At 34.9% G+C, this 24,674-nt stretch overlaps 2 protein-coding genes across 7 annotated transcripts in view; one reads left to right on the forward strand and one right to left on the reverse strand.

Moving 5' to 3' along the window:
* Positions 1 to 10: 10 nt before the first annotated feature.
* CEBPZ (CCAAT enhancer binding protein zeta) lies at positions 11 to 22,341 on the forward strand. 2 transcript variants are annotated; one of them, XM_006215541.4, is made up of 16 exons: positions 11 to 166; positions 2,393 to 3,882; positions 8,641 to 8,872; positions 9,439 to 9,628; positions 11,057 to 11,145; positions 13,920 to 13,973; positions 14,414 to 14,516; positions 14,612 to 14,680; positions 15,675 to 15,741; positions 16,675 to 16,775; positions 17,232 to 17,289; positions 17,671 to 17,858; positions 18,412 to 18,501; positions 21,363 to 21,424; positions 21,514 to 21,595; positions 22,171 to 22,341. In XM_006215541.4, exons 1-16 carry the CDS (start codon positions 11 to 13, stop codon positions 22,305 to 22,307), a joined length of 3,168 nt encoding a protein of 1,055 aa, XP_006215603.2. In that variant the 3' UTR covers positions 22,308 to 22,341. The 2 variants fall into 2 exon arrangements, with proteins under 2 accessions (XP_006215603.2, XP_072794013.1); XM_072937912.1 differs by lacking the exon at positions 11 to 166 and adding an exon at positions 509 to 798.
* The window catches only part of CEBPZOS (CEBPZ opposite strand), a 50,090-nt gene continuing 35,357 nt past the window's right edge, over positions 9,942 to 24,674 (reverse strand). For 3 of the 5 annotated variants that reach the window (XM_031684982.2, XM_015248946.3, XM_015248942.3), the window contains 5 exons: positions 23,946 to 24,061; positions 23,095 to 23,139; positions 22,347 to 22,431; positions 22,151 to 22,207; positions 19,224 to 21,097 (listed from right to left, as the gene is read on the reverse strand). In XM_031684982.2, the coding sequence (XP_031540842.1) occupies positions 22,349 to 22,431; positions 23,095 to 23,139; positions 23,946 to 24,060 (243 nt within the window). In that variant the 5' untranslated portion in view covers position 24,061 and the 3' untranslated portion in view covers positions 19,224 to 21,097; positions 22,151 to 22,207; positions 22,347 to 22,348. Of the gene's footprint in view, positions 10,606 to 19,220; positions 21,098 to 22,150; positions 22,208 to 22,346; positions 22,432 to 23,094; positions 23,140 to 23,945; positions 24,062 to 24,674 lie in introns of those variants that run through there. The other 2 variants (XM_015248943.3, XM_072937921.1) reach the window with 2 other exon arrangements.

Consider the following 24,674-nt stretch of genomic DNA (forward strand, 5'->3'; position numbering starts at 1 on the left):
TTTCCTTGCTATGGCGGCCGCCAAGAAACCTTTGGAGTTCCATGCCAAGCATCCCCGGCGACCGGAGGAGGCGGTAGAAGATCCGGATGAGAACGATGAGGACGATAACGATGAAACGGAGGATGAGTTTTCCCTGGAAGAAGTGTTACGGCTCGGAGGCACCAAGGTAATGGCCTGGGACTCCTGGAGCAGGACAGAGGCGCGTGGAGTGGTCACGCGAGTGGCGTGCAAATGACTCCGCAGCCCCGGCGCTGCGGAGTGGGAGGGCGTCATGGACCCAGAGCCCAGCTTTGAAATGTGTTCTGTGCGCTTCCCGCACTTCTTTCCCGTTGCTCTTTGCAAGAGAAAGTCGTTTAGAATTGAACATTTTTGTGCTTTGTTCTTTCTTATGATGTAGGTGATCTCATTTTATTGACGTAGTATACCTGGCACTCCGTCAAGTCAGAGAGGACTGACTTTTTGGTCTTGACCTCTTGGCGTCAATGTTTGGAACTCCAGTGGTGTTGGAATTTTAACTTCTGTTCTCAGATACACGCTCATTAAGCTCTCTGCGCTCTTGGATTTTACATCCTGATTAAGGGAGAGAAACAATAACCAAACTTTGGAATACATAGTATGTTAGTCGCTGACTACAGCTATGGAGAAAAATAAAACAAGGAAAGAGGATGATGAGTAGGGGAGGGTGTTAACAGTTTTAAACAAGGTGATCGGAGAACGCAGCACTGATGTGTTTGGGCAGAAAACTGAAGGAAAGAAAGGAATGAGCCTTATTTGTTCTGTTCCGTAAACAACAGAAAAGTAAGTACAGCTGAGGCAGAGTGAGGTGCGAGGAGGACAGTGAGAAAGGTCAGAGAGGTAAGAGGGTGGACTTATGCTCTGAATTTGATCGGAAACTGTAGATTTGGAGCAAGTATGTGATAGAATTTGGCTTTTTATTAAATATTTTATAAAAACTGGGCGGGGTGGGATGAGCGAATAGAGGGAAGAGAAATGCAATTTACAGAGACATATTCACAATTTGCTCTGTACTTGGGTAGTATGTAATTTTTGAGTAGGTAGTATATGTACATGTTACAAAAAGGCTTTTTTTTTTGAAGGAGGGGGTACCTGATGAAAATTCTTTTTTGCCACTTTAATCTCCATGCAGTTTCCCTTCCGAGAAAGTCATTTTTATGTCTTTTATATATTCCAAGCAAATACACACACCTGCGTTTGTTACTTTTTACACAAAAGGTACAGTACTATGTCTATAATATTTTTTAAACAATATTTTAGGTCTTTTTTTTCCTTACTGTTTTAGCGATCCATCCATATAAGTATATAGACTGTCATTGGTTTTATGCCTGCATAAATCATTATCTGTCTTAATTTATCTAACCAGCATTTATTGTGGATATTTAAGTTGTCAATCTTTGCTATTTTAAATGATGCTTCAGTAAATACCTTGAATATATATCTTTTTCCACATTTGTAAGTGTGTGTATAACCTAAATTTGTAGAAATGGAATGGCTAGGTGAAAGGATGTGTGTCTTGTATTTTGTTTTTAGTTGGCAAATTGCCCTCCATAGAGGATGTGCCAGTTTATACTTACATCAGCCATGTAGGAAAGTGCCTTTCTTCACCCTCTCCCAACACCACCTGTCTTAAATTTATCTTTGCTCATCTGACAGATTAAAAAATGAACGTATCATTGTGATTTTAATGTGGACCTTTTTTGGGGGGGATAGAGGGGAGGTGATTAGGTTTATTTATTTATATATTTTAATGGAAGTACTGAGGATTGAACCCAGGACCTCTAAGCACACGTTCTACCACTGAGCTACACCCTCTCCCTAATTTGGACTTCCTTAAATGTCAGTGAGGTTGAGCGTCTTTTCATATTTTTAAAGAGCCGCTTTTTTTTTCCTTCTGTGAACCATATGTGTATATATATCCCTTGCATATCTCTGTTGGGTTGTCATTTCCTTAACTGATGTGTGAGAACTTTTATATTAAATTGAGCCCAATTACTTTGATATGAGTTGCCAGTTTGTTTTTCCAGTTTATTATTTGTCTTTTGATTTTTGTATATATTTTGAGAGAGAGTGATAAATTTATTCATTCTTTCCTTTATGGACCCTGAGTTTTCTGTCAAATTTGGAAAGATTTTTGCCTACTCTAGAATTTTTTTTTTAATCATGCTGTGCTTTCTTCTGTTTTTTGTTTTGTTTTATTTTTCTCATTTAAATTTTTGATCCATCCAGTGTTGTGAGTGTAGGTGGGAGCCCAGGCAATACCATGATAACTCAAATTAATTGACTTCAGGGATGTAGATATCAGCTTAACTTTTGAAGTTTTAACTAAACTGTTGGATTTGTAATTTATTTTTAACTTTCTTATGTTTTTATGCAGCAAGATTACCTTATGCTGGCTGCTTTGGATGAGAATGAGGAAGTGGTAGATGGAGGCAAAAAAGGAGCAATTGATGATCTTCAGCAAGGTGAATTGGAGGCATTTATTCAGAATCTCAGCTTGGCCAAGTATGCAAAAGCTTTCTCAACTGAAGAAGAAAAACCAGCTAAAAAGGAAGATGCAAGCAAAAACGAAGCAAGAATTCCTAAAGTAAATAATAAAAAGCAAAATGTAGCAGAAAATGAAAGTAAGGTGAAAAATAAGAAGAGAACGGAACGACATCCTGCTGAGAACAACAGTGCCATACCAAAGGTAAAGAGAGATAAACAACAGGATATCTTTGAATTTTTTGAGAGACAGACATTGTTACTTAAGTCTGGAGGCAAATGGTATGATCTGGAGTACAGCAGTGAATATTCTTTGGAACCCCAGCCTAAGGATGTTGTGTCTAAGTACAAAACCTTGGCCCAGAAGTTGTATGAGCATGAAATCAGTTTATTCAAAAATAAGACGAATAATCAAAAGGGAGCCTCTTCTACCTGGATGAAGGCAATTGTGACATCGGGGACACTTGGTGACAGGATGGCAGCCATGATTCTTCTTATTCAGGATGATGCTGTTCACACACTGCAGTTTGTAGAAACTCTCTTGAACCTCGTTAAAAAGAAGGGCAGCAAACAGCAGTGCCTCATGGCTTTGGATACTTTCAAAGAGTTACTCATTACAGACCTTTTGCCAGACAGTCGAAAACTACGAATTTTCAGCCAGCATCCTTTCAACAAACTAGAACAGTTGTCCAGTGGCAACAGGGACTCAAGGGACAGAAGGCTGATATTATGGTATTTTGAACACCAGCTGAAACACTTAGTGGCTGAATTTGTGCAGGTCTTAGAAACTTTAAGTCATGATTCATTAGTAACCACAAAAACACGAGCCCTTATAGTGGCTCATGAGCTGCTTTGTAACAAACCTGAGGAGGAAAAGGCCCTTCTTGTGCAGGTGGTGAATAAACTGGGAGATCCTCAGAACAGAATAGCCACCAAAGCATCCCATCTGTTAGAGACATTACTTTGCAGACATCCCAATATGAAAGGAGTTGTGTGTGGTGAAGTAGAAAGGCTGCTCTTCCGCTCAAACATCAGCTCCAAAGCCCAGTATTACGCAATTTGCTTTTTAAATCAAATGGCCCTCTCCCATGAAGAAAGTGAACTGGCTAACAAATTAATAACTCTTTATTTTTGTTTTTTTCGGACTTGTATCAAGAAAAAAGATATTGAATCAAAAATGCTCAGTGCCCTTTTGACAGGAGTGAATAGGGCATACCCTTATTCTCAGACTGGTGACGACAAAGTGAGGGAGCAGGTTGACACACTGTTTAGAGTGCTGCATGTTGTGAATTTTAATACCAGTGTGCAGGCTTTAATGTTGCTTTTCCAAGTGATGAATTCTCAGCAGACGATATCAAATCGATACTATGCAGCATTGTATCGGTAAGTACCTACCATTCCAGTATGTGAGTGAGAAATAGCGTGGTCTAATACAATGCTGTGCCCCTTTGTGGGGCAAGAGAAAGACTTAGGAAGTGGGGTTCTAGGGCCTCCTCGGCGACTTGCTACTACTCACCAACTGTGGGTGACTTAGTCTTTGTTTCCCTGTTGGACAGCTAAATTATGTGCTTTGAATATGTTGTTTATTATTTTTTTGTTTTGAGTAGGCCCCATCCTCAGTCCTGTATTTTTTCCCTCCTGTCCTTCATACAGCCATTTAGTCATTCATTCAACAAGAATTTTTTGAGTGCCAAGTATGTGCTGGGCACTGTTCCAGGACTCAGGACATAGCACAGTGAACAAAATTCCCACCTCTAGAGGCACTTCCGTGCATATTGGGGAAGACACATGGTAAATAAGAAAGCTTTTTGACACAACATTGTATAATGACTGTAACTCAATAAAAAAAAGTTTATATATTAAAAAAAAAGAAAGCTTTTGGATAGGAGGGTTGGGGGTTACAATTTGGGAATTTTTAAAAAAATATTATGATTAAGGCTTTGTCCACTGAATTTTGCAGCTATCCTGCAGTGCACCCATTGAGGGCTGATACTTTGAACGAAGTGTATTTAAGTACAGTTTGGAACTGTTCAAGTACACCAGCAAGCTATATATTGCCTTCTAATTCATCTTTGTAATTTTACGTACATATATCTCTTGAAAAACGTAATGTATAGTGGTTAATATCTTAGACTTGAGCCACATTGCCTGGTTTTGGGTCCCAGCCATTAGTTTGCTGTCTTAACTTTGGGTAGATTACTTAATCCTCATTAAAACCCCATTGGTAAACATGGTTGATCCCATTTTACTGTGCTTTTATTTGCCTATAAAATGGAGAGGCAAGCACCTATCCCGTAGTGTTATTATGAAGATGATGAAATTTCCCCACAATTACATAGCTAGAAAATGACAGAACTGGGAATTTAATAAGGTTAATGAGTTAATGTATATGTAAACCCATGTAATCTTCACATGTGGTGTGTATTTAACAACGCCCAACACACACTAAGTGCTCTGTAAGTGCTGCCATTATTATTATTATTATTATTATTATTATTATTATTATTATTATTATTATTATGACTTCTTGTCCTTATCCTCACACTTTTTCAGTTTAATCCTCTTTTTTGTTGTTGTTTGTTTTGTTTTTGGAGGGGGAGGGCAGTATTTAGGTTTATTTATTTACTTACTTTTTTTTAGAGGAGGTACTGGGGATTGAACTCAAGATCTCATACATACTAAGCATGTGCTCTACCACTTTGAGCTATACCCTCCTGCTTAGTTTAATCCTCTTAACAGCTCTCCAGTCTCTGAGGTACATAATTTGTGCGAGTTCACACAGACATTATGAGGCCAAGTTAGGTGGCAAATCCAGATCTATACTAGCTTGGAATTGATGGTGTTTCATGGCACTGATTGCGCTGGTACACTAAAAAAGAATCTCAGAGGTCTTCCCATAAGTCTTAAGAGTCTATAATCTTTTAAAGTAATAAATACTTAAATGTTTTTAGTTTGGGAAGACTTCTGAGACTGAAAATGTAGGGGCCTCGATGTTTGGGGTTTTTTGTAACTTTTGAGGGTAATAGAATTTCTACTTCTTAGGAAATGCTTGGAAACTATTGGAAAACACGTTTTTCTAATATCTATTTAACATCTCAGTGTTTAAAACAATAGTCTAACATCTCTGAGGAGTACATTCCTAAATTCTTTAAATTATTGCTTGCCAAGCACTCTCACAGATGAATTTCCTCAAAGGGCTTTTAAGGCTTCTTAAAGTATTTATTTTCTCTTGGTTTTATTAAGAATCCTTTAAGTAAAATTGAGGGATAAAAGAAATGAAGAAATGATTCAGTTTACAAAAACGTGATTTATCAAAAGCTTCAGGAACATGTTCTCTGTCAAATGGTGGAGACACCCGTCTAAATTCTCCAATGCTTCTATTGACATGTAATGGAGCTTATGATTAAAAATAAGTTGCAGAATGGATGAAAATGTTGAAAAATGTAAATGGGAGGAGAGAAAGTGAGATGTCAAAGATTGAATAATATAGATTATTTCAAAATATCACCAGTAGGTACGAGAGTTATGGAACTGACAAATGGAGAAACCTGGATATGAAGAGCAATATGAAAATGCCTCACAAGGTTAAATATTTTCATTTCTAGTGTTAGTGAAAAAAAAGTAATAAAAGTGCTTAGAACAAAAGTAATAATTCCACATCAGCATATCTGGAGGATTTGTTAATTCTGGGTGTCCTGATGTCTGGGGTTCTAGACCATCTGGAACATCCCTGGGATTCAGCAAGCACGATAGAGAGAGAATTTTAAAATTATCATAGGAGATAATAGTTCAGCAGTCAGCAGAGGAGACCCTTGAGGGGAGAGAAGGACACATAATTAGCTATAGTATAGGGTTGGTATTTGAAAGGCTGTCATGTAGAAGTATAATTAGGTTATTTTGATAAAATTATATATATTTAAAGTATATAACAAAGATTTGATCCGTGTATACATTGTGGTAATTACCATAATCAAGTTAATTAACATATTTTCTTGGTGACAATGCTTAAGATCTGTTCTTAGCAAATTTCAAGTATACAGTAACAGTATTAAGTATATTCATCATGCTGTACGGTAGATCCTCTCAGAACTTACTCATCTTATAATTGAAAGTTTGCACCTTTGACCAGCATCTCATTTCTTCCACCCCAACCCCTGACAACTACCAGTCTGTTCTCTGTTTCTATGAATTTGATTTTTTTCAATTCCACGTATATGTGAAATCATAGAGTAGTTGTCTTTCTCTGTCTGACTTCCTTCACTAAGCACAATGTCCTCCGGGTTCATGCATGTCACAAGTAGGATTTCCTTCTTTCTCATGACTGAATAATAATCTGTTGTGTGTTTATGCCATATTTTCTTTATCCAGTCATCTTATTGACAGACACATAGGTTGTTTCTGTACTTTGGCTGTTGTGAGTAATGCCGAGAACACGAGCGTGCAGATTTCCTTTGGATATATGCCCAGAAGTGGAATTGCTGGATCATATGGTAGTTCTGTTTTTAATTTGTTGAGGAATCACCATAGTGTTTTACACAGTGGCTGTACCAACTTATATTCATACCAACAGTGTACGAGGGTTCCACTTTCTCCACATCCTTGTCAGTGTTAGTTATCGCTTGCCTTTTGGTAATAGTCATCCTAACATGTGTGGTTGATATCTCAGTGTAGTTTTGATCTGCATTTCCCTGATGATTAGTGGTATTGAGCATCTTTTCATGTACCTTTTGGCCATTTGTATGTCTTCTTTGGGAGAATTGTCTATTCAGGTCCTCTGTCTATTTTTTAATTGAATTATTTGGAATTTTTTGCTATTGAATTGTATGGAGTTCCTTATATATTTTTTATATTAACCTTTTATCAGATACATGGTTTGCAGATAATTTTGTTTATAGGTTGGCTTTTCATTTTGACTGTTTCCTTTGTTGTGCAGAAGCTTTTTAGTTTGATCTAGTCCCACTTGTTTATTTTTGCTTTTGTTGTTTGTATTTAGGTAATCTTGTGTTGCTCCAGAAGGCAGTAGTAGAATTAATGGTTGGAAATTACACAGGAACAGATTTCAACTATGGGTAAAGAAGGTATTTTCTGGCAAAAAATGAGTTGTCCAGAGTTAGTGAGCTGTCTGCAATCACTAGAGATACTGTACAACCACTTCCCATGAAGTGAATCACTTATTATTCAGCAAATATTGAGTACTTATTAAGTGCCACGCACCAGCTTTGTAACAGTGAATAACACAGACACAGGTCCCTGTTCCATTGGACTCTAGGGGTGAGAGGGGGAGGAGAGAATGGCAGAAGAATGAGTTAAACTATAATGAACATAAATATGGGGGACTGAGAAAGGAGATAACGGAGGAACCTGTGCACATGCAGACAGCTGGAGAAGAGCATTCTGGGCAGAGGGAAAAGTATGTATGGGAAGGATACAGTCATACAGTTTTACATTGAGCTGGAGAGTCTCTGAAGTCCTCACAATTCAGTTTCCTACTCCACGTGTATGCTTCACCAGAACCATGTGGAGGCAGCCTCTGGTCACCAGATAGTAGGGAGTGATGCAAGGACAAGAACCTGATCTAGTCCACTGCTTACACAGGTCAGTTTTCATTGTTTGGCTTTGGATTAGCCTTTCACGCACAGTTCTGTATCTATATGAAAACTACACTGTTAGGGCTGTGCTCTGTTGGTCTGGAGAATGGAAAACCACTTGGGAAAGAGAAAAGAAACCACAAAAAAAGGTCTCTTGATCCTGTGGATTTTTCCCCTGATATTATCATCATTCCTTCTATTCTGATCATTGACTTCCATTTTACGTCTTAGGGCAGAAATGGTCTCTTGTGTATAGCACAGGGAAATATATATACAAGATCTTATGGTAGCTCACAGCAAAAAAAAATGTGACAGTGAATATGTATATGTTCGTGTATAACTGAAAAATTGTGCTCTACACTGGAATTTGACACAACATTGTAAATGACTAAACTCAGTAAAAAAAATGTTAAAAAAAAAGAAATGGTCTCTTCTAAAATAAGCAGGAAGGTTATCTCTAACTAAGATTAAGTTAGTAGTTGACTCTAATATGTGACTGCTAGTTATGGGGGTGTTTTATGAATAAACATGTGGTCTTTTTTCTGTTTTGCAGGAAGATGCTGGATCCAGGCTTGATGATGTGTTCTAAGCAAGCCATGTTTCTTAACCTTGTCTACAAATCTCTGAAAGCGGACATCGTATTGCGGAGGGTGAAGGCTTTTGTGAAGAGGTTACTTCAAGTTACTTGTGAACAGATGCCACCGTTCATATGTGGAGCTTTATATCTTGTGTCTGAGATCCTTAAAGCAAAACCAGGTTTAAGAAGTCAACTAGATGATCATCCGGTATATTTTATAGCTGCTTTTTAAATCGAGTGGGTTCTGAAATATATTTGGTATTTTCCTTCTTTGCTTCAGTGACAATAACTTACTTAGTTCTCTGGAGCATGTAGTATGAGTCCTGGAAGCAGACGGACCTGGATTTTAGTCCCAGGTGTACAGTTTACTAGGTGGGCAGGTTGCTTGACCACTTTACTTGTAATAAACTACCCTAAACTGATTATATGAAATAGTTGTAGACATTTGTAGAGCTAGTGGGTCTCCTACCTGTCTCCTCAGTTGTGAAGTGGACATAATAGCACCTGCCTGATAGAGTTATTTATAACAAGTCAGAGATTTACCTGAGGGCTGAATGTTTTGAATGTCTCAGGTATTCTTGGCTCAAAACTTTTTTATTACGTTTAAAATTTATTACATTTAAAAATAAGAATATGGTCTCATTCTAAATTTCATTGATGGAACTTTCACGTTTCATCAGAGTTGCAATAAGCGAATCTTCTTCAGAACTATCTCATGTAATTGAATATAGACTTCCAGTTGATTAACCCAGATTCATTAAACCATTTTTTTAGGAGTCTGATGATGAAGAAAATTTTACTGACATAAAAGATGATGAAGAAATAGAAAAATTCACTGATGCAGATAAAGAAACAGAAACAGATACTGTGAAAAAAGTTGAGATGGAAGAAACTGTGTCTGAAAGTCATGTGGAAACCAAAAAGTTAAAATCTGCTTCTTGGGTGCACTTTGATAATTTGAAAGGTGAGTTTCTTAAATATTAAATGATTCTCTTGAATCTTTAAACAGAGGAATTGGATTCCCCTTTGATCTTAATAGAAGTAAATATACCATTTTAGAAGTCCTCAATATTGCTTTCCTTTAAATGGGAGTTCTCATAACCAGATATATATAGGAACTTAGAAGTAAATTTTTAATATAATGAATCATTTGTTCATTAACAGTACTACAGATAATAAATACATATTTTTAAATAAATCTTAGAAATTAAAGTAGATCTTTTTGGAACTGTGAAGATTTAGTGAGAAAACTGGACATGTTCGATGCACAACAGATCTCTTTTTCTTCAGGTATGGATTTAATAAGTTTACACCTTTGAACCAGTTTTAGTTTCTTGGCTTTTATCTGTACATGTAAAACCCTCCTACATGAAACATACATGAAAACAACAAATGTATGTACACTAAAGTTTGATTTCTAAACAAAAAGTATCTGGTTACATATTGTGAATTGTGTGGAACTTGTAGTTATTTTGTTTGAGCCTCATATTTACCCTCTATAGTTCCTCAAAGTAGTGTTTTAGGATTGAAAACTTTCTGTGAAGTAGAAGCTTTAGGTTTTCCATCCACATACACAAATTGAATTAAGTCTCGTAACAGAATATTAGAGCCAAAAGAAATCTTAGAAGTACAGCCTCTTCATTTGAGGCTGTAAAGAAAAGCACACTAGCCTTGAGGATCAAGAAATGTGCCTATTTCTTCCAGCTTGTTGTGGGACTCTTGATCAGATGATTTTCTCTCTCCAAACTTCAGTTTGCTTGTGAAGTATAAAAGAGGAGTATGGCAGCCATCAGGAAAGCTTTTAAAAGAATCCATCAGTTGCCCTGAAGGCCAACCCGAGTATAATCCTTTAGAGAGATGATGAGCAGGTGCATTGTGAAGGAGACAGTTCCTGTTATGTGCTCAACTTTTCTTGCTTTAATTTTTTAATCCAGAGGGTTGCTGAAAACATGAAAAAGATATTATAAACCTGTTCAAGTGAGACTTATTTCTGGGCATAATTTAATGATAAATATTCAGTGCACTCTAAAGTTCCAAAAGAATTTAGGCCTGTTTCATCCTCAGGTTATTTGCCATGTTACCACTTATGACCTAATTGACCAAGAAATGGGTGCCTTTTGTTGCTATTTGAAAAGGGAATAAAATCTGAAGGGGAGCTTTTAGTAGTTGGAATAAACATGCTGCCTGGTTTATTCAATAGCAAATACTAGCTTGGGTACCATGATAAATTCTTGACAAGGCTTGGAGTTTTTGATCTAGGTAGGATACCTGGCTAACTAAGAGTATTGAAAATTATAGGTGTAATTGACATCAGTAGTTTTGGTGGTTTTAGTGACCTCTTGGTCTAGGAATAAAACATTTGAGAAATACTATTTTATTTTTTTGTTCTCAGGTGGCAAACAGTTAAACACATATGATCCATTCAGTAGAAACCCTTTGTTCTGTGGAGCTGAAAATACAAGTCTTTGGGAACTCAAAAAGGTAAAATAATTTCAAATTGTCTCTTAATTCATCTGTGCTGTATTTTGTCCCCATGGATTTAACACCTTCAAGTTTTCTTTTTTTGTGTGTGAATGATAAATATAGGAGTTTATTTATTTAGACATTAATTGGCATAAGGAAGCAATTTGAAGTTTGTCACTTGGCTGTAATACCTTATAACCCATATTTCTGTTGCCTCTGATAAACATTGAATTTATCTGTTTCTCCATTCACATGTAGAAAATCTTAAATAATGTGCATGCAAAATAAGGATGTTAATACATGGCTAGAAACAAATTTTGCTTTTTCTAAGTAGATTATTGCATATAATGGCTCTATATAGGGATAAGTTTTGCTTTATGTATTAGGTATGTCTGAAAAGTTTTGTGATGACAGAACTTTTTCCAAGCAAAGTTACTTTTTAAACACATAAGAGGTATTCGTATTTATAATAACCTTTCTATGATTCTTTTGGGAAAGCAAGTAAGTGACTTCCTATACAGACTTGTTAGCAAGTCTGATAGGTCATAGCTACTTTCATAGTGATACCAAGACATTCTTTGCCTTTGTCACTGTTGACAGTGGCACTGATAGTAAAGAAATGATGGATAAAACTGCTGATTCTTTAGCACAAATAAAACAGTAGAACCAGGCTGCACTCATGGTCATTAAATTCTTCATTGCCACATACTTGTAGGGAACAAAAAAATCAAGTATCACTAAGAGTGATGAAGCAGGAAAAAAAATTGTTGATTTTATTATCTTGACCCCAAAATACATACATTTCTTTTTACTATTCTGTGTGCATATATAACAAGAACACATAAGGCACTTTGCTGCAGACCTAAGTATGAGGGTTGTGTGATGTCTCGGGAAAGTGCCTGGGGAGTTGTCGGAAACGCCGCTAGCTGCTTTTTTCGTGAAAGGCTGGCTGACAGACTGGTGATTCAGACTTGGGTATTTGGGAGATTTTTTCTTGAAAATGAATGAAGTGAACCTTTTGCTTCAAACAAAACAGCTGACAGTGTTTGTTGTCAATGATAAAATTCAAGCTTTTAAGCACAGATTAAAATTTTAGAACTCCTATAACCACCATCTTGAACTTAACAGTTTCTCAGTAGATAAAAACTTTTCTGATGAAAATCAGTGGTGATACTAACAGTGTGATTTTTGTGATGTTGAATGAAATGTGACTAACATTTGGAAGATTTGCATAACTCACTGAGTCAGTATTTTCCAAATGACCGACGCACAGTGTTACAGAGTCAGGCATGGATAAAAGATCCATTCACTGTAGACCAGTCAATTTTAAGTAGCAAGTACCAAAAGCTGATTGATGGGGTTTCAGATTCCATATTGCAGCTAATCTTCAATTTCAATATAGTAGCAAAGAAAAAAACTCCACATTTATGTGAAAGACTATTGGTTAATCCTCTTTTTTTCCAACTATGTATCTGTGTGAGGCCAGATTTTCTCCATATACTTCAACTAAAATAACATGGAATACAGAAGCAGATATGAGAATCCACTGTCTTCTGTTAAACCAGACATTAAACAGATTTGCAAAACTGTGAAATAATGCCACTCTTCTCACTCAAATTTATTTGTTCTGAAAAAGTTATTTTTATGAAACATTTATATCAATATATAATGTGTTTATTGCTATTTTAAATGAACTATGTTTAAAATTTTCCTGTTGTAATATCTAATGAAGTAAATATCAATAGATACATCCTACTTAAATTAAGAAAGCTCTTGAGGTCCTTGATTTTTTAAATTTATGTATCTATTTAACAATATCATTTTTTAAATTGAAGTATAGTTGATGTACAATATTATGTTACAGGTATACAATACAGTGATTCACAATGTTTAAAGGTTATACTCCATTTATAGTTATTATAAAATATTGGCTATATTCCCCATGTTGTACAATACATCCTTGTAGCTTATTTCATACCTGATAGTTTGTATCTCTTAATCTTCCAACTCCATCTTGTCCCTTCCCCCTTCCCTCTCCCCACTGGTAACCACTAGTTCCTTCTCTACATCTGTAAGTCTGTTTCTTTTCTGTTATATTCACTAGTTTGTTGTATTTTGTTAGATTCCACATTAAGTGGTGTCTTATAGTATTTGTCTTTCTCTGTCTGACTTATTTTACTTAGCATAATGCCCTCTAAGACCATCCATGCTGTACACCAGAAACTAATACAACATTTTAAATCAACTGTACTTCAGTTAAAAACCAAGTAAACAACACAATTATAGTATGTGCAGAACTGAACAGACATTTTTCCAAAAGAGGAAATGCAGATGGCCAACAGGAACATGAAAAGTTGCTCAGCATCACCAGTCTCAGGGAAATGCAAGTCAAAATCACAATGAGATATCATCTCACATCTGTCAGAATGGCCATTATCAAAAAGAACACAAATAACAAATGTTGGCAAGGATGTAGAGAAAAGGAAACCCTTGTACACTGTTGGTGGGAGTGTAAATTAGTGCAGCAACCATGGAAAACAATATGGAGGTTTCTCAAAAACCTAAAAATTGAACCACCACATGGCCCAGCAATTCTACTCCTGGGCATCTATCCAAGAAAAACAAAAACATTAATTCAAAAAGATACATACACCTCACTACTAACAGTTGAGGTCCTTGATTGTTAAGAATCACTTTTCTGATATATTGGGTTAAGTTTCAATTTTTTGGATTTTCATAAATAATCTACAGCTATAGTAAAAGGTCACCTAATTTCACATTTTTCTTTTTAGCTGTCTGAGCATTTTCATCCCTCTGTGGCCCTTTTTGCAAAGACTATCCTTCAGGTAAGTCTCAAATATTCAGGAGACAAAAAGTAAGTAATCCAGTTTTAGAGAATCAATAATTGGTCAAACAGTGCTTTCTCCACCAGAAAGAATCATGAACATTCTCTGCTGTTGTAAAGAAAGATTGCCCTCCCTTTTCCCATTTGCTGTGTTGCCACTCAGGGTTTGTTTCCTGGTTAGATGACCTGCAGTATTAATACTATTTGCCCATTCATAAAATCATCAGTGCATCTTAAATGTGTATGAGTGTGTTTAATTTCTTCAAGAAGAGAATAATGTGCATGAGAGGGATGTTTGAAGGGTCTTTTATTCCATGTTTGTGCCTTCGAAGCAATGTAATAGATGCTTACATTTTTCTTTTTGTTTCTCATCTAGATGCATACATGTAATTTGAGTTAAGTTCTTAATTCCTTCTCCCCTCCCCACCCCTCACCTTTCAGGGAAATTATATTGAGTATTCAGGGGACCCACTACAGGATTTCACACTAATGAGATTCTTGGATCGATTTGTATACCGAAATCCAAAGCCACATAAAGGCAAAGGTATGCTTCTATTTGATGAATTTTTCAATTGAGGCTGCTGTAATATGAGCATATAACTAGGTTTTACATTACGCTGTCATGATTTTACATTTCAGGAAACACAGACAGTGTTGTGATGCAGCCAAAAAGAAAACATTTTATGAATGATATTCGTAGTCTTGCTGGTAAGTATAAAGCCTGGACAGTTGAAACTGATAAGACAGTACAAGTTAGTAACACATAAATTGTGTTATTCTTTGCTCTTCTTTATCAGAATAAAACTTAAGCACCAGAGATAATTATCCATCTCTGTTCTGAAGAGTGTATGCATTTTCAAGCTTATTGTGACTGGGCTGTTTTTTTTTTTTTATTTTATTAAAAAAATTTCAAACATATTCAAAATATATACATAAGTAGTATGATGAGCCCCCTCCCTCAACCCATAACCATTACCCATCTTCAACAATTAACATTTTGCCATTCTTTATAGCTTTATCTGGCTTCTCCCCTCCAGCCTATATATAATTACCTTTTACAGTTCAGACCATGTTAAGCTCACTACTATGGGCTCGGCAGAAAACCCACAACAGATTTTGTCACAGAGCATTTTTTTAAACTCAATTGATAACCTACTTCTATGGGTATTTAGTACCCATCTTGTAGATCTGATTCTGTCTTTGTATTCAGAGCAGACATTTCTTTACATACTAGATTTAGCTCCTTTTTATTTTTCTTAGTTTTGCCTCAGTATTAAGTAAAATTGTGGATACTTCTATCTTTACCTTTACTTCCTATTTGCAGAGTGGCAGGCGTTACTGTCATTTTTCCAAGATGAAAATGACAAGTTTAAATTTATGATTAAAAGAACTCTTTTAATTTTTTAAGTTTTTCTCTTGAAATTTGGATCCTGGATGCAGTTGGAGGACAGTGAGAGAACCCTGTTCTTTCACTGTGATGCACTGATGGCTACAAAGTTAGATTGTAGCCCACAAAGTTTCAAACGTTGTGTTTCCTCTACACAGATTTTTCCAGATTGTCCTTCACACTATAAGATGCCTTGTGTTCAACTTCCTTACATTTTGAGACTTTAGAATTATAGGTATTCTGCACTTAGTCTGAAGAGCTTGAATAACATAAAAAGGATTACTTTAATAAATTAAAATTTTTAACTTCTCCTAGTTAACAGTAAGGAGTTCCTTGCAAAAGAAGAAAGCCAAATACCAGTGGATGAAGTGTTTTTCTATAGGTAATACATCTAATGGTTTCATTTGGGGAACTGTTAAATTTAAAATTGTTAGATTCCGTACATGGTTTAACATAGGCCTATCTTGAAAAGATCAATGGTTATGTCAATATCTATTTTTGTGAGGGGAATTTAGAAATGTCAGTTTGCTAATATTAAGATATCTAAGTGAAACTAAAGCAAATTTGGGGGCTTTGTTTTTAATAATTTAGCATCAATTTTAAGTGTCTTGACTTTGTGAAATTTAATCTTTTTTTAATATAGTAATTTTCTTACAGGCTTTAAATCTATATCAGTCTGATATAATGATAAATAATTCAAGAGTAATTCGTCCAAAACATGGCTCTAAACAGAATTAGCAAAATTCATTGCACTACCATGGAGATAAGTCCTAAACCTACTGGAATTCCTACTAATGCCTCGTAGTAGTAAAGGAACTGTTACCTGTTGATTAATTCAGTTGTTTTGTTGTTGTTGTTGTTTTACATTTTGTGTAAAGAATTTTGAGGGTATGATCCCATCTGCAAAATGCTAAGTTTCACTGTACCCCAATATAAGAATAAATCTAACTGATAAGTATTGTGATTAGTGGTCATTTAGAGCCACAGTTTATAATATTGGAATACTTGCATCATTTCATTAGTTTTAATGCTAAAACAGCCTTTTACTGTGCCATTTAATTAAGATGAGTTAAGGTGTTTTTATGAAGAACCGCCCTAAATCGTTGAAATTTATTCTCCACATTTCAGAAGTTTCCAACTATTTTGTTGAATTCAAAACTTTTTTTTTAATAATAAATACAAACTTTAGTCATTTATATCCAATGGAATTAACTGCTTTTACACTTGTTAGTGTCACTGGTCATAGGTGTTTTGATTATAGTAAAATGGGCCTTTTAATAAAATTATCAAATATGTAACATGCATTTTATTTTAGGTATTATAAAAAAGTTGCTAGGGTTAAAGAGAAACAAAAACGGAATGAAGATGAAGAAAGTATAGAAGATGTGGATGATGATGAGTTTGAAAAGATGATTGGTAATTTTTTTATCTATATAATCCACAGAGCTAGAAATATTTTAATTGGAATTTAGACTGAAACAAAAACCATGGGAAATTAGAAAAAATTACATTGAGCTCACCTCTGTTAAATATTGAATTACACCTACTAAAAAATAAGCACATAAGTAGTTCTAGTGTAGTAAAAAGGACTGTAGTTGCTAAATACTGTTTTATTTGATATTTTCCCTCTCCCCATAAAAGAACTGTAGAAAGAAGCTAAAATTAACTGGAACCCATTTAGTTTAGGCAGTTAGTTAAGGTCAGTATATTCATAGGTTTATGTAGTTTAATAAAACACACCAGCGGTGGTCAGACGTATATCATTTTGGTGTTCACTCATGAACAGCAGGCTCATGACTGTGTTAACTGATTCAGACATACGACACATTACTCCTTGCTGTATCTCATCATTTGTGTATTGTTCTCTGGCAGACACTTTTGAAGATGATAATTGTTTCACCTCTGGAAAGGATGACCTTGATTTTGCTAGGTAAAATACTTTTCTTCAGTAATAGGGGGTTTTTTGTTTGTTTTTTCCTTACTGTTTTCCCAGCATTTCCCAAATTATTGTCCCTCAGAACAGTAGAACATGAGCACAGGACTCTGTGATGTATAGGAGAAAGGTATTGAAATAAGTTTGGGAAATAGATATAGTACTTTCATTTTTTAGACTTTTATAATGCTCATTAGTATAGTAAATAAAGGCTCGGAGCTGAGTATAGTAAATAAAGGCTCGTTAGTACAGTAAGTAAAGGAGAGGCTCGTACCTCTCTTTTGAATTCTGTTAATAGCCTAGTAACCTGCTGTTCACCAAAATATACTTTAGAAAACAGTGTCCTCTTCTACATTACAAGTTGTTCTTTTTCTGCAGCAACGTGAAAAAGAAAGCAAAAGGAGCTAGGGATGACTCAGAAGATGATGATTCAGAAGATGATGACCTTGATAACCTGGATGATGATGAAGTCTCCTTAGGAAGTATGAATGAGGAATTTACTGGAATTGAGGAAGATGGAGGAACATTCATGGATGTGCTTGATGATGAAAACGAGAGCATTCCAGGTAAACATTTTAAAATAGAAGATAGAAACAAACTCTTTCTTCCCCAGCATAGGCTAGTTTTTCAGTTGAAGGGTTCTGCTTTTTGGTTTTGTTGTTGTTGGTCTTTTTTAACATTACCCTGTATTCAAATAAATACCCAGATCGGCCATTACTTGAAAGAGGACCTTTTTCCCTCTCATTTGAAACTGAAGCTTTGCTTTGCTCTTTTTTCTTTTCTTTCCTTTCCTTTCCTTTTCCCTTTCCCTTCCCTCCCCTCCCCTTTCCTTTCTTTTTTTCCTTTCTTTTTTTTCTTTCTTTCTTTTTTTTAAGCAGTTGAGTTTTCAGTTTCAGGCTTTTATTTTCATCAAGGTCAGCTGTATTATACTGCACCTGTTGAGTACCTATACTATACTCAACAAGTCTGTACTATAGCTGTTAAGCTGTTACACTGCCTTTTAAAAATGTTGCAATAGTAATTAGCAGTTTCTTAAAAGTTAATCAGTATTCATCATTATAGCCCTATAGCAGCTCTGCTGTTTTTAAATTGCTTAATAACAGCGTTTTTTGGCAACAGAACTTGATGATGAAGTCAGTTCCAAAGTCAACAGTAAGAAAAACAAGAGAAAAGGTGCAAATGATTTTGACTTTGCTGGGTCATTTCAAGGTAAGAAAATGAATTTAATCTCTTTTAAATCTAAGCATTATGCACGTGAAAGCTATTGTTCATTATCATTTGGGGAAATTAACTCCTCTGAATTGGTTAATACAATTTTTGTTTTTATAACGGATAATAAGTTTTATGTATTTTTAATATATGAAGATTGCTGTTTCCCACATACACCTTCAATTATTTTCTCTTCCTAAATTCCTTCCTCTTATTTAAATAGATCTAGATCATCTTTTCATTCATGTTTAAACCATTCAGTAATATGTAAGCCCTGGATTTTCCAGACACCTGTTGCCTTTTTCCTTTTCAACCACCTCTTACCCTTGCCATTTGACCCATCTGAAAACCTATGCTCTTTATTAACGTCATTTTCCTTTTTTATGAGATTTCCCATTTTGCTGCCATGACAAAATGATTGTAACCTCAAAAATATATAAAATAGAACAAATTAGCAGAAAGAATTTGACTTTTTTTTAAAGCATATTAATGGATTATGCCTTTTAATGTTCACACTTCTGCAGTGCTAAAAAAAAAAAGGCACTGTATCAGGTGACAGTTTTTAAAGTTTTTGATAAAAACATAGAAAGCACTATAATATAAATATTTTATCCCTTAATTTGTGGATAAATTTGCACGGGCTTACTTTTTTCTTTTTAATGCTTTGCTTCTGATGCCTCTTTAGTTTCTGCAAATACAGCTGACCCTTGAACAACAAGTTTAAACTGCATGGGACCAGTACTACATGGTCCATAGTTGGGTGAATCTGAGGATGACTGTAAATACATATGCCTGTTTTCAGCTGCACTGGGGATGGGTGCCCCTAAACCCCGTGTTGTTCGGGGGTTAGCTGTAAATACCGATGAATAAAAATAGACTTGCAAATTTAGAAGTAATTAAAATGCTTGACAATATTTTATTAAAATTAAATATTAAAAATGTTTTTTGACAGTAAATATCAAAAATAATAACTATATATTGGTAAAAGTATATAAAGTATATATAAAAGTCCCTGAGAGACTTTTATGCCTACAAAATTTGTATTAGCCCTTTGAAGTACGGCTGACATCAAGTCCTTTTAACTAGATTGATTCAGCTGATGCATATTTACATCATAACATGTTATTTTCAAAATTTCATCCTTCATCGAGGATGTAAGGTCACACTTTAATAGTAGCATATGCTCTTAAGGCAGAGTTTTCCTCAAAGTCTCTTAGAAAAGAAATATTGCTTTGTCTTAAGTCCTTATGAGCCTGCCATATTAAAAGATGCTCTCTCATTGACCTTATTTTGAATAATAAAGTACTATTTCAGAAGACATTAGCCTGAAAGGATCTCAAATCTCAATGGATAGTAGTTTTGGATGCAGATTTTTAAAAGATACCTGATTTTTAAAAAAGAGGCAAAGAAATTTGTAAGAGACTTACTAATTGATCCTGGGGAGATTTCACCCTACATTTGCAAATGTTGGCTATCCCTAAGAATAAACAAACCTTAAGGAAACTTTAAGAAGGCAGTAAAGGAGAGGTGCTTGCTAAAGGAAGTTTTAGATACATACCCACAGGATGAATGAAAACCAGAAAACCCTTCCTGATAATACACAAATGGGAATTTTAGCTTGGGATGAAATATTCAACTATAGCATCATGCACAGTTCTTAATACACATTTCACCTCGATTAAAATTAAAGTGAAATGCTCTAGAAACTGTTGTCAAAAGTAGGCCTCATCTGTCCATGCAAAGGCTTGTAGACAGTTGTTCTTAAAAGCATTTTTCTTAATAGCCAAAAAGTAGGAACCACCTAAATATCCATTGACTGATGAATATAGAAGCAAAAAATGAAATCCCATATAGTGGCATATTATTCAGCAATAAAATGGAATGAGGTACTGATAAATGCTGTAATATAGATGAGCCTCCAGAATGCTATGCTAAGTAAAAGCACCTAGATACAGAAAATCACGTATCACATGATTCCATTTATATGAAATAGCCAGAAAAGGCAAAGGAGAGAGCATGTAACTGCAGAGGGGCAGCAGGAATCTTTTAGAGTTGATGGAAAATGTTCTAAAATTGCATTGTGATGACAGTAGAACAACTTTGTAAATTTACTAAAAATTACTGAATTATACACTTAAAACAACTGAATTTTATTCCTTAGTCAAGTTGTTTTTTTAAAGTGATTCTAGTAACACTAAAGACATTGATGTCAATAGAGTATAATGTTGTTTCAAGAAAATGGATAAAAGCAGTATTTCTAGTCAATATATTTTTAGACAATGCAATTTTAAATGTGTGAGTTAAAATGTAATAAATTAAAATGTAACAAATATTAAAAATAGATGTTTTACTATTATCTATTTTGAAACATTAGATATTCAGAATTACAAGGGAGTTTTGGTTTTTTTTTTTAAGGAGAACAACTTTATTTTGAGTAGTATAAATAAAATTCCATTTATAACATAATAAACAAACCTTCCATCAGTTTCTTCCCTGTATTTAACCTTAAATATTCTAAAATCCATCCACGTCAACTTTGGAATTTTAATCTTGCCTGATACTATGAAACAGGGTAAACCTTGATCGATGGTCAAATCTGAAAGGCAGCAAGACACTACTGTCATCTGAACAGTTCTATTAGGATATTAACTTTTTAAATAATACTATATACTAACTCTTAAATAAGTTACATTTCTGTCTTTAAATGCCAGCTACCTAATGATGCTAGAAGATAACTGTAATTGTGTTTTAACCCATATATATATATTTTTTAACAAAACCATGTTGAAAGATTGTATTTTTTCCAAAATAACCGGATTTACAATTTAATAATCTAGGTTTATACTTTTTTTTTTTTTAAGGACAGAGAAAAAGAAAGAAAAGAAACCTCAGTGACTCCAACCTATTTGTATCTGCTGAAGAGGTAAGGCTAACCTGCTGTCTTAGGCAGTTAGCTCTTGTACATTGTTTTAAGTTTTCTAATAAATGTATCCTCTCCCTCCACCCCCTCAGTTTGGCCACCTATTGGATGAAAATATGGGATCCAAGTTTGATTACATTGGAATGAATGCCATGGCTAACAAAGATAATGCAAGTAAGTAACTTGAATTTTTATTAAGGTTTTAAAATAGCCTTAACTTAGAATTTCTGAAGATATGAATATTTTTGGAGGACCTTTTTATAGTAAGAAGGGGTAAAATGGTTCCTTAAAACCTAGAAGGAATAGCTTTTTTATCTCACTGTTAAGGGAGCACACAGGATTAAAATGTATTTATAGACTATAGCAAAAAAGTATTACAGCCTATGAAAATTAGGTTTTTGTTTTTATTTTACAAAGGCAGGCTATTTTTACGTGGTATGAATTTGCTAGCTAACTTTATTAAGTACTTTAAAGACATTTTAATTATGTCTGATATTGATAGTTACTGGCTTCTCTTCTTTCACCAGTAAAAGTGTTCAGGGGAAATAAAATCTTTAAAGCACTTGTTCCTTTCGTGTCGTCTTTGATGATAAATATGGAAGGAAAGCAGCCAACAAGCAGGGGGTTTGCATGGTGGATGGGAAATGACTGTAGGCCATGGCAGACCGGAAGTTCCTATTACTCAGTAGGATGTTCCATGGGGCCTCCAAGAGTCTACAGTGTGCTCACCTTTCTTCTCCTCTCCAAAGGTTTCAAACAGCTTAGATGGGAGGCTGAACGCGATGACTGGTTACACAACAGAGATGTGAAAAGCATCATTAAGAGAAAGAGAAATTTCAAAAAGAGGCCAAAAACCACTCTGAAAATTAAAAAGCAAAGAAAATGAGTGTTTTCTAAATAAATCACAAATCAAAATTCTACTTACTTCTAATTTTTGCTGTTCAGCCATTTTTCTTGATCTTGCTCTCTAATTCCATATATTCCAGACTGTTCAATGGATTTGTAATAAACTATAAATAAAAACAGCTGTCATTTACAAAATCATGTAAAAGTGTTAAAATTAAACTATATTGAGAAAAACCAAGCTTTTCTTCCTTATTTCTGCATAGTAAAATGAAAAAGATGATAGGTAAAGATGATGGTAGAATACATATGCTGTGTATAAGCTCTAGCATCTTTAATAATCATTGTAAAGAGAGCTATTTACTAAGCATTACTTTTGTACCAGATAACTGTGCAAAGTAATTATGTAATGTGATCTTGTTTAATCCTCGTAACAGTTCATAAGATGGGCATTATTATCTCTACTTGACAGAGACAAGAAAAGCTCCAAGAAGTTAGCAAACCAGAGATTGCTCTTAAATTTTAAGCTGTGGTTTGATTCCATCACCCTCAGATATGTCTCATTCCAAAGTCTACATTCTTAGACAAGAAGAATTAAGAACCCACCCATTAGCTGTATTAGCCCATTAGCTAACTACTCTCATCCCTGGATAAAAGTTTTCTCCACTCTGTATTCTCAGAAGTGAAAATGGGGATGAACAGTAATTTTGGAAATTGACATCACAAAATTAAAGTCATTTAGCCCTTAACTGGTCATAAAGAAATTACTTCATTTATAGGTTACCTGAGGAAGTTGTTTTGTAGTCATTTTTACTTAAGGAAAAACATACCTTCTAAGATGAAGGGAAATTTCTTGCTCATTGTTTGCCTGAAATCTAATGAAAAAAGTCAAAATTAGGCATGATTAGAAACTTATTATATTAACACATGGAACCATAATTTAATACTACCTTTAGGGTCTATAAGATAGGAATCAGACATTTGTGTTAAAGTCCTCCTGGTAATGTTTTCTTTTATACCTTTACTTACAATTTAAAAGTATAGAGACTTTGTGAATATCCACCAGCATCCTGGAACAGTGTTCCAGTGAAGTGCTTTAAGACAGACAAGTTTCAAAGATGGACACCACCCCAGGACTACCATTCCCTGCTTCAGAGAAAGAGAAAACATTTCCTGATTTTTAAAGTTGAGAGTTCTAACATAAAATTTCCCCCACAAAATGTCAAAGCACTTTCAGTGATGGCCAGTGGCATGGGAAAGGCTCTTAGTGCCCCCAGTACTGGTGCAAGGAAGAACTCTGCTAGCCTGAGAATCTGGTTACTTGATAATTCAGCTATGTTATTTCTTGCTTTCTCAGTCCACCAAACAATGTGGCATAGTGGACAGGCTGAATTTTCTCTGTGTTCCCAAACTGAGCCAGACCAGGGACACTTGTTTATTCCTACCCCGCACCTAGTAAAATCCATGGAAGTGTGAAACATCTTCCCTAGTCTACAATTTTTTTTCTTCAGGGAGAAGTTAAGAGTCATTTATAACACTTAGCTTCTCCCTCATGTGCCCATAAAATGCTTAAATACATTGAATCTGAAGACGCAGTTTCTCTAAAAAGGCCATTTAACCTAAAAGGCATTAGCAGACTATATAGCCCTCTAGAAAACACTAATTTCTGAAGTATGATTACCTTGGCTTGTGTTCATCTTTTTAAACAAAAAATAGGCTCCAAAAATGCCCACAAGTTCAGCTACTAAAACTCCTTTAAAGATCTTCTTTGCCAGTGGTTCCATAGTGCGGGCCATCCTAAATTTAACAATAACAAATAAGTGAAACCTGAATAAGCATATTCAAACTTAATACCACATCTATAAGAATAACTCCAATTGATTCCCATAGTTTGAATTATTATATAGGAATAAAATCCCAAAGTTACTGTATACTTCGTTGTATTAGACATGGCTCATATTCCTAGTTTTCAACCTCCATGCCTGAGGGCCACAGTGAACCAGACATGATTGAAGAAAGCGCAGAGAGGAGACAAAATTGAAGAAGGCATTGTAAAAAGAACTAGCGGTTTATGGAACTAAGGTTTTTAAATTGCCTAAGAATATAGAATGGTGGGAGATAGAGTAAATAATCTTTTTAGCTGAACTAAGAATTAAGTAAGATAGATAGAGTAAATAATCTTTTTAGCTGAACTAAGAATTAAGTAAGATATGATCTAATGGGCATGATATGTGAAAGTTCTTTGTGAAATGCCCTATTCTGTAAGTGGTTGTACATGTTTATAGCTGGAGGTTTTCATTTATTTATACAACATATATTCAACTATGTGCCACATAGTCTAGGCATTTTATACAAAGTTGAGTAACTAGTTCCTGTTCCTGAGGAGCTGTTATTCTAACAGTTTTTTCAA

The sequence above is a fragment of the Vicugna pacos genome, chromosome 15 (assembly GCF_048564905.1).
Source record: "Vicugna pacos chromosome 15, VicPac4, whole genome shotgun sequence".
NCBI lineage: Eukaryota > Metazoa > Chordata > Mammalia > Artiodactyla > Camelidae > Vicugna > Vicugna pacos.

What these genes read in the sequence shown, in the direction of transcription:
- CEBPZ (XM_006215541.4), top strand. Translation starts at nt 11, where the DNA reads ATGGCGGCCGCCAAGAAACCTTTGGAGTTCCATGCCAAGCATCCCCGG. An exon ending in TACTATGCAGCATTGTATCG is followed by an intron (nt 3,883 to 8,640) that starts GTAAGTACCTAC and finishes TCTGTTTTGCAG; the next exon opens with GAAGATGCTGGATCCAGGCT. An exon ending in TGATATTCGTAGTCTTGCTG is followed by an intron (nt 14,681 to 15,674) that starts GTAAGTATAAAG and finishes AACTTCTCCTAG; the next exon opens with TTAACAGTAAGGAGTTCCTT.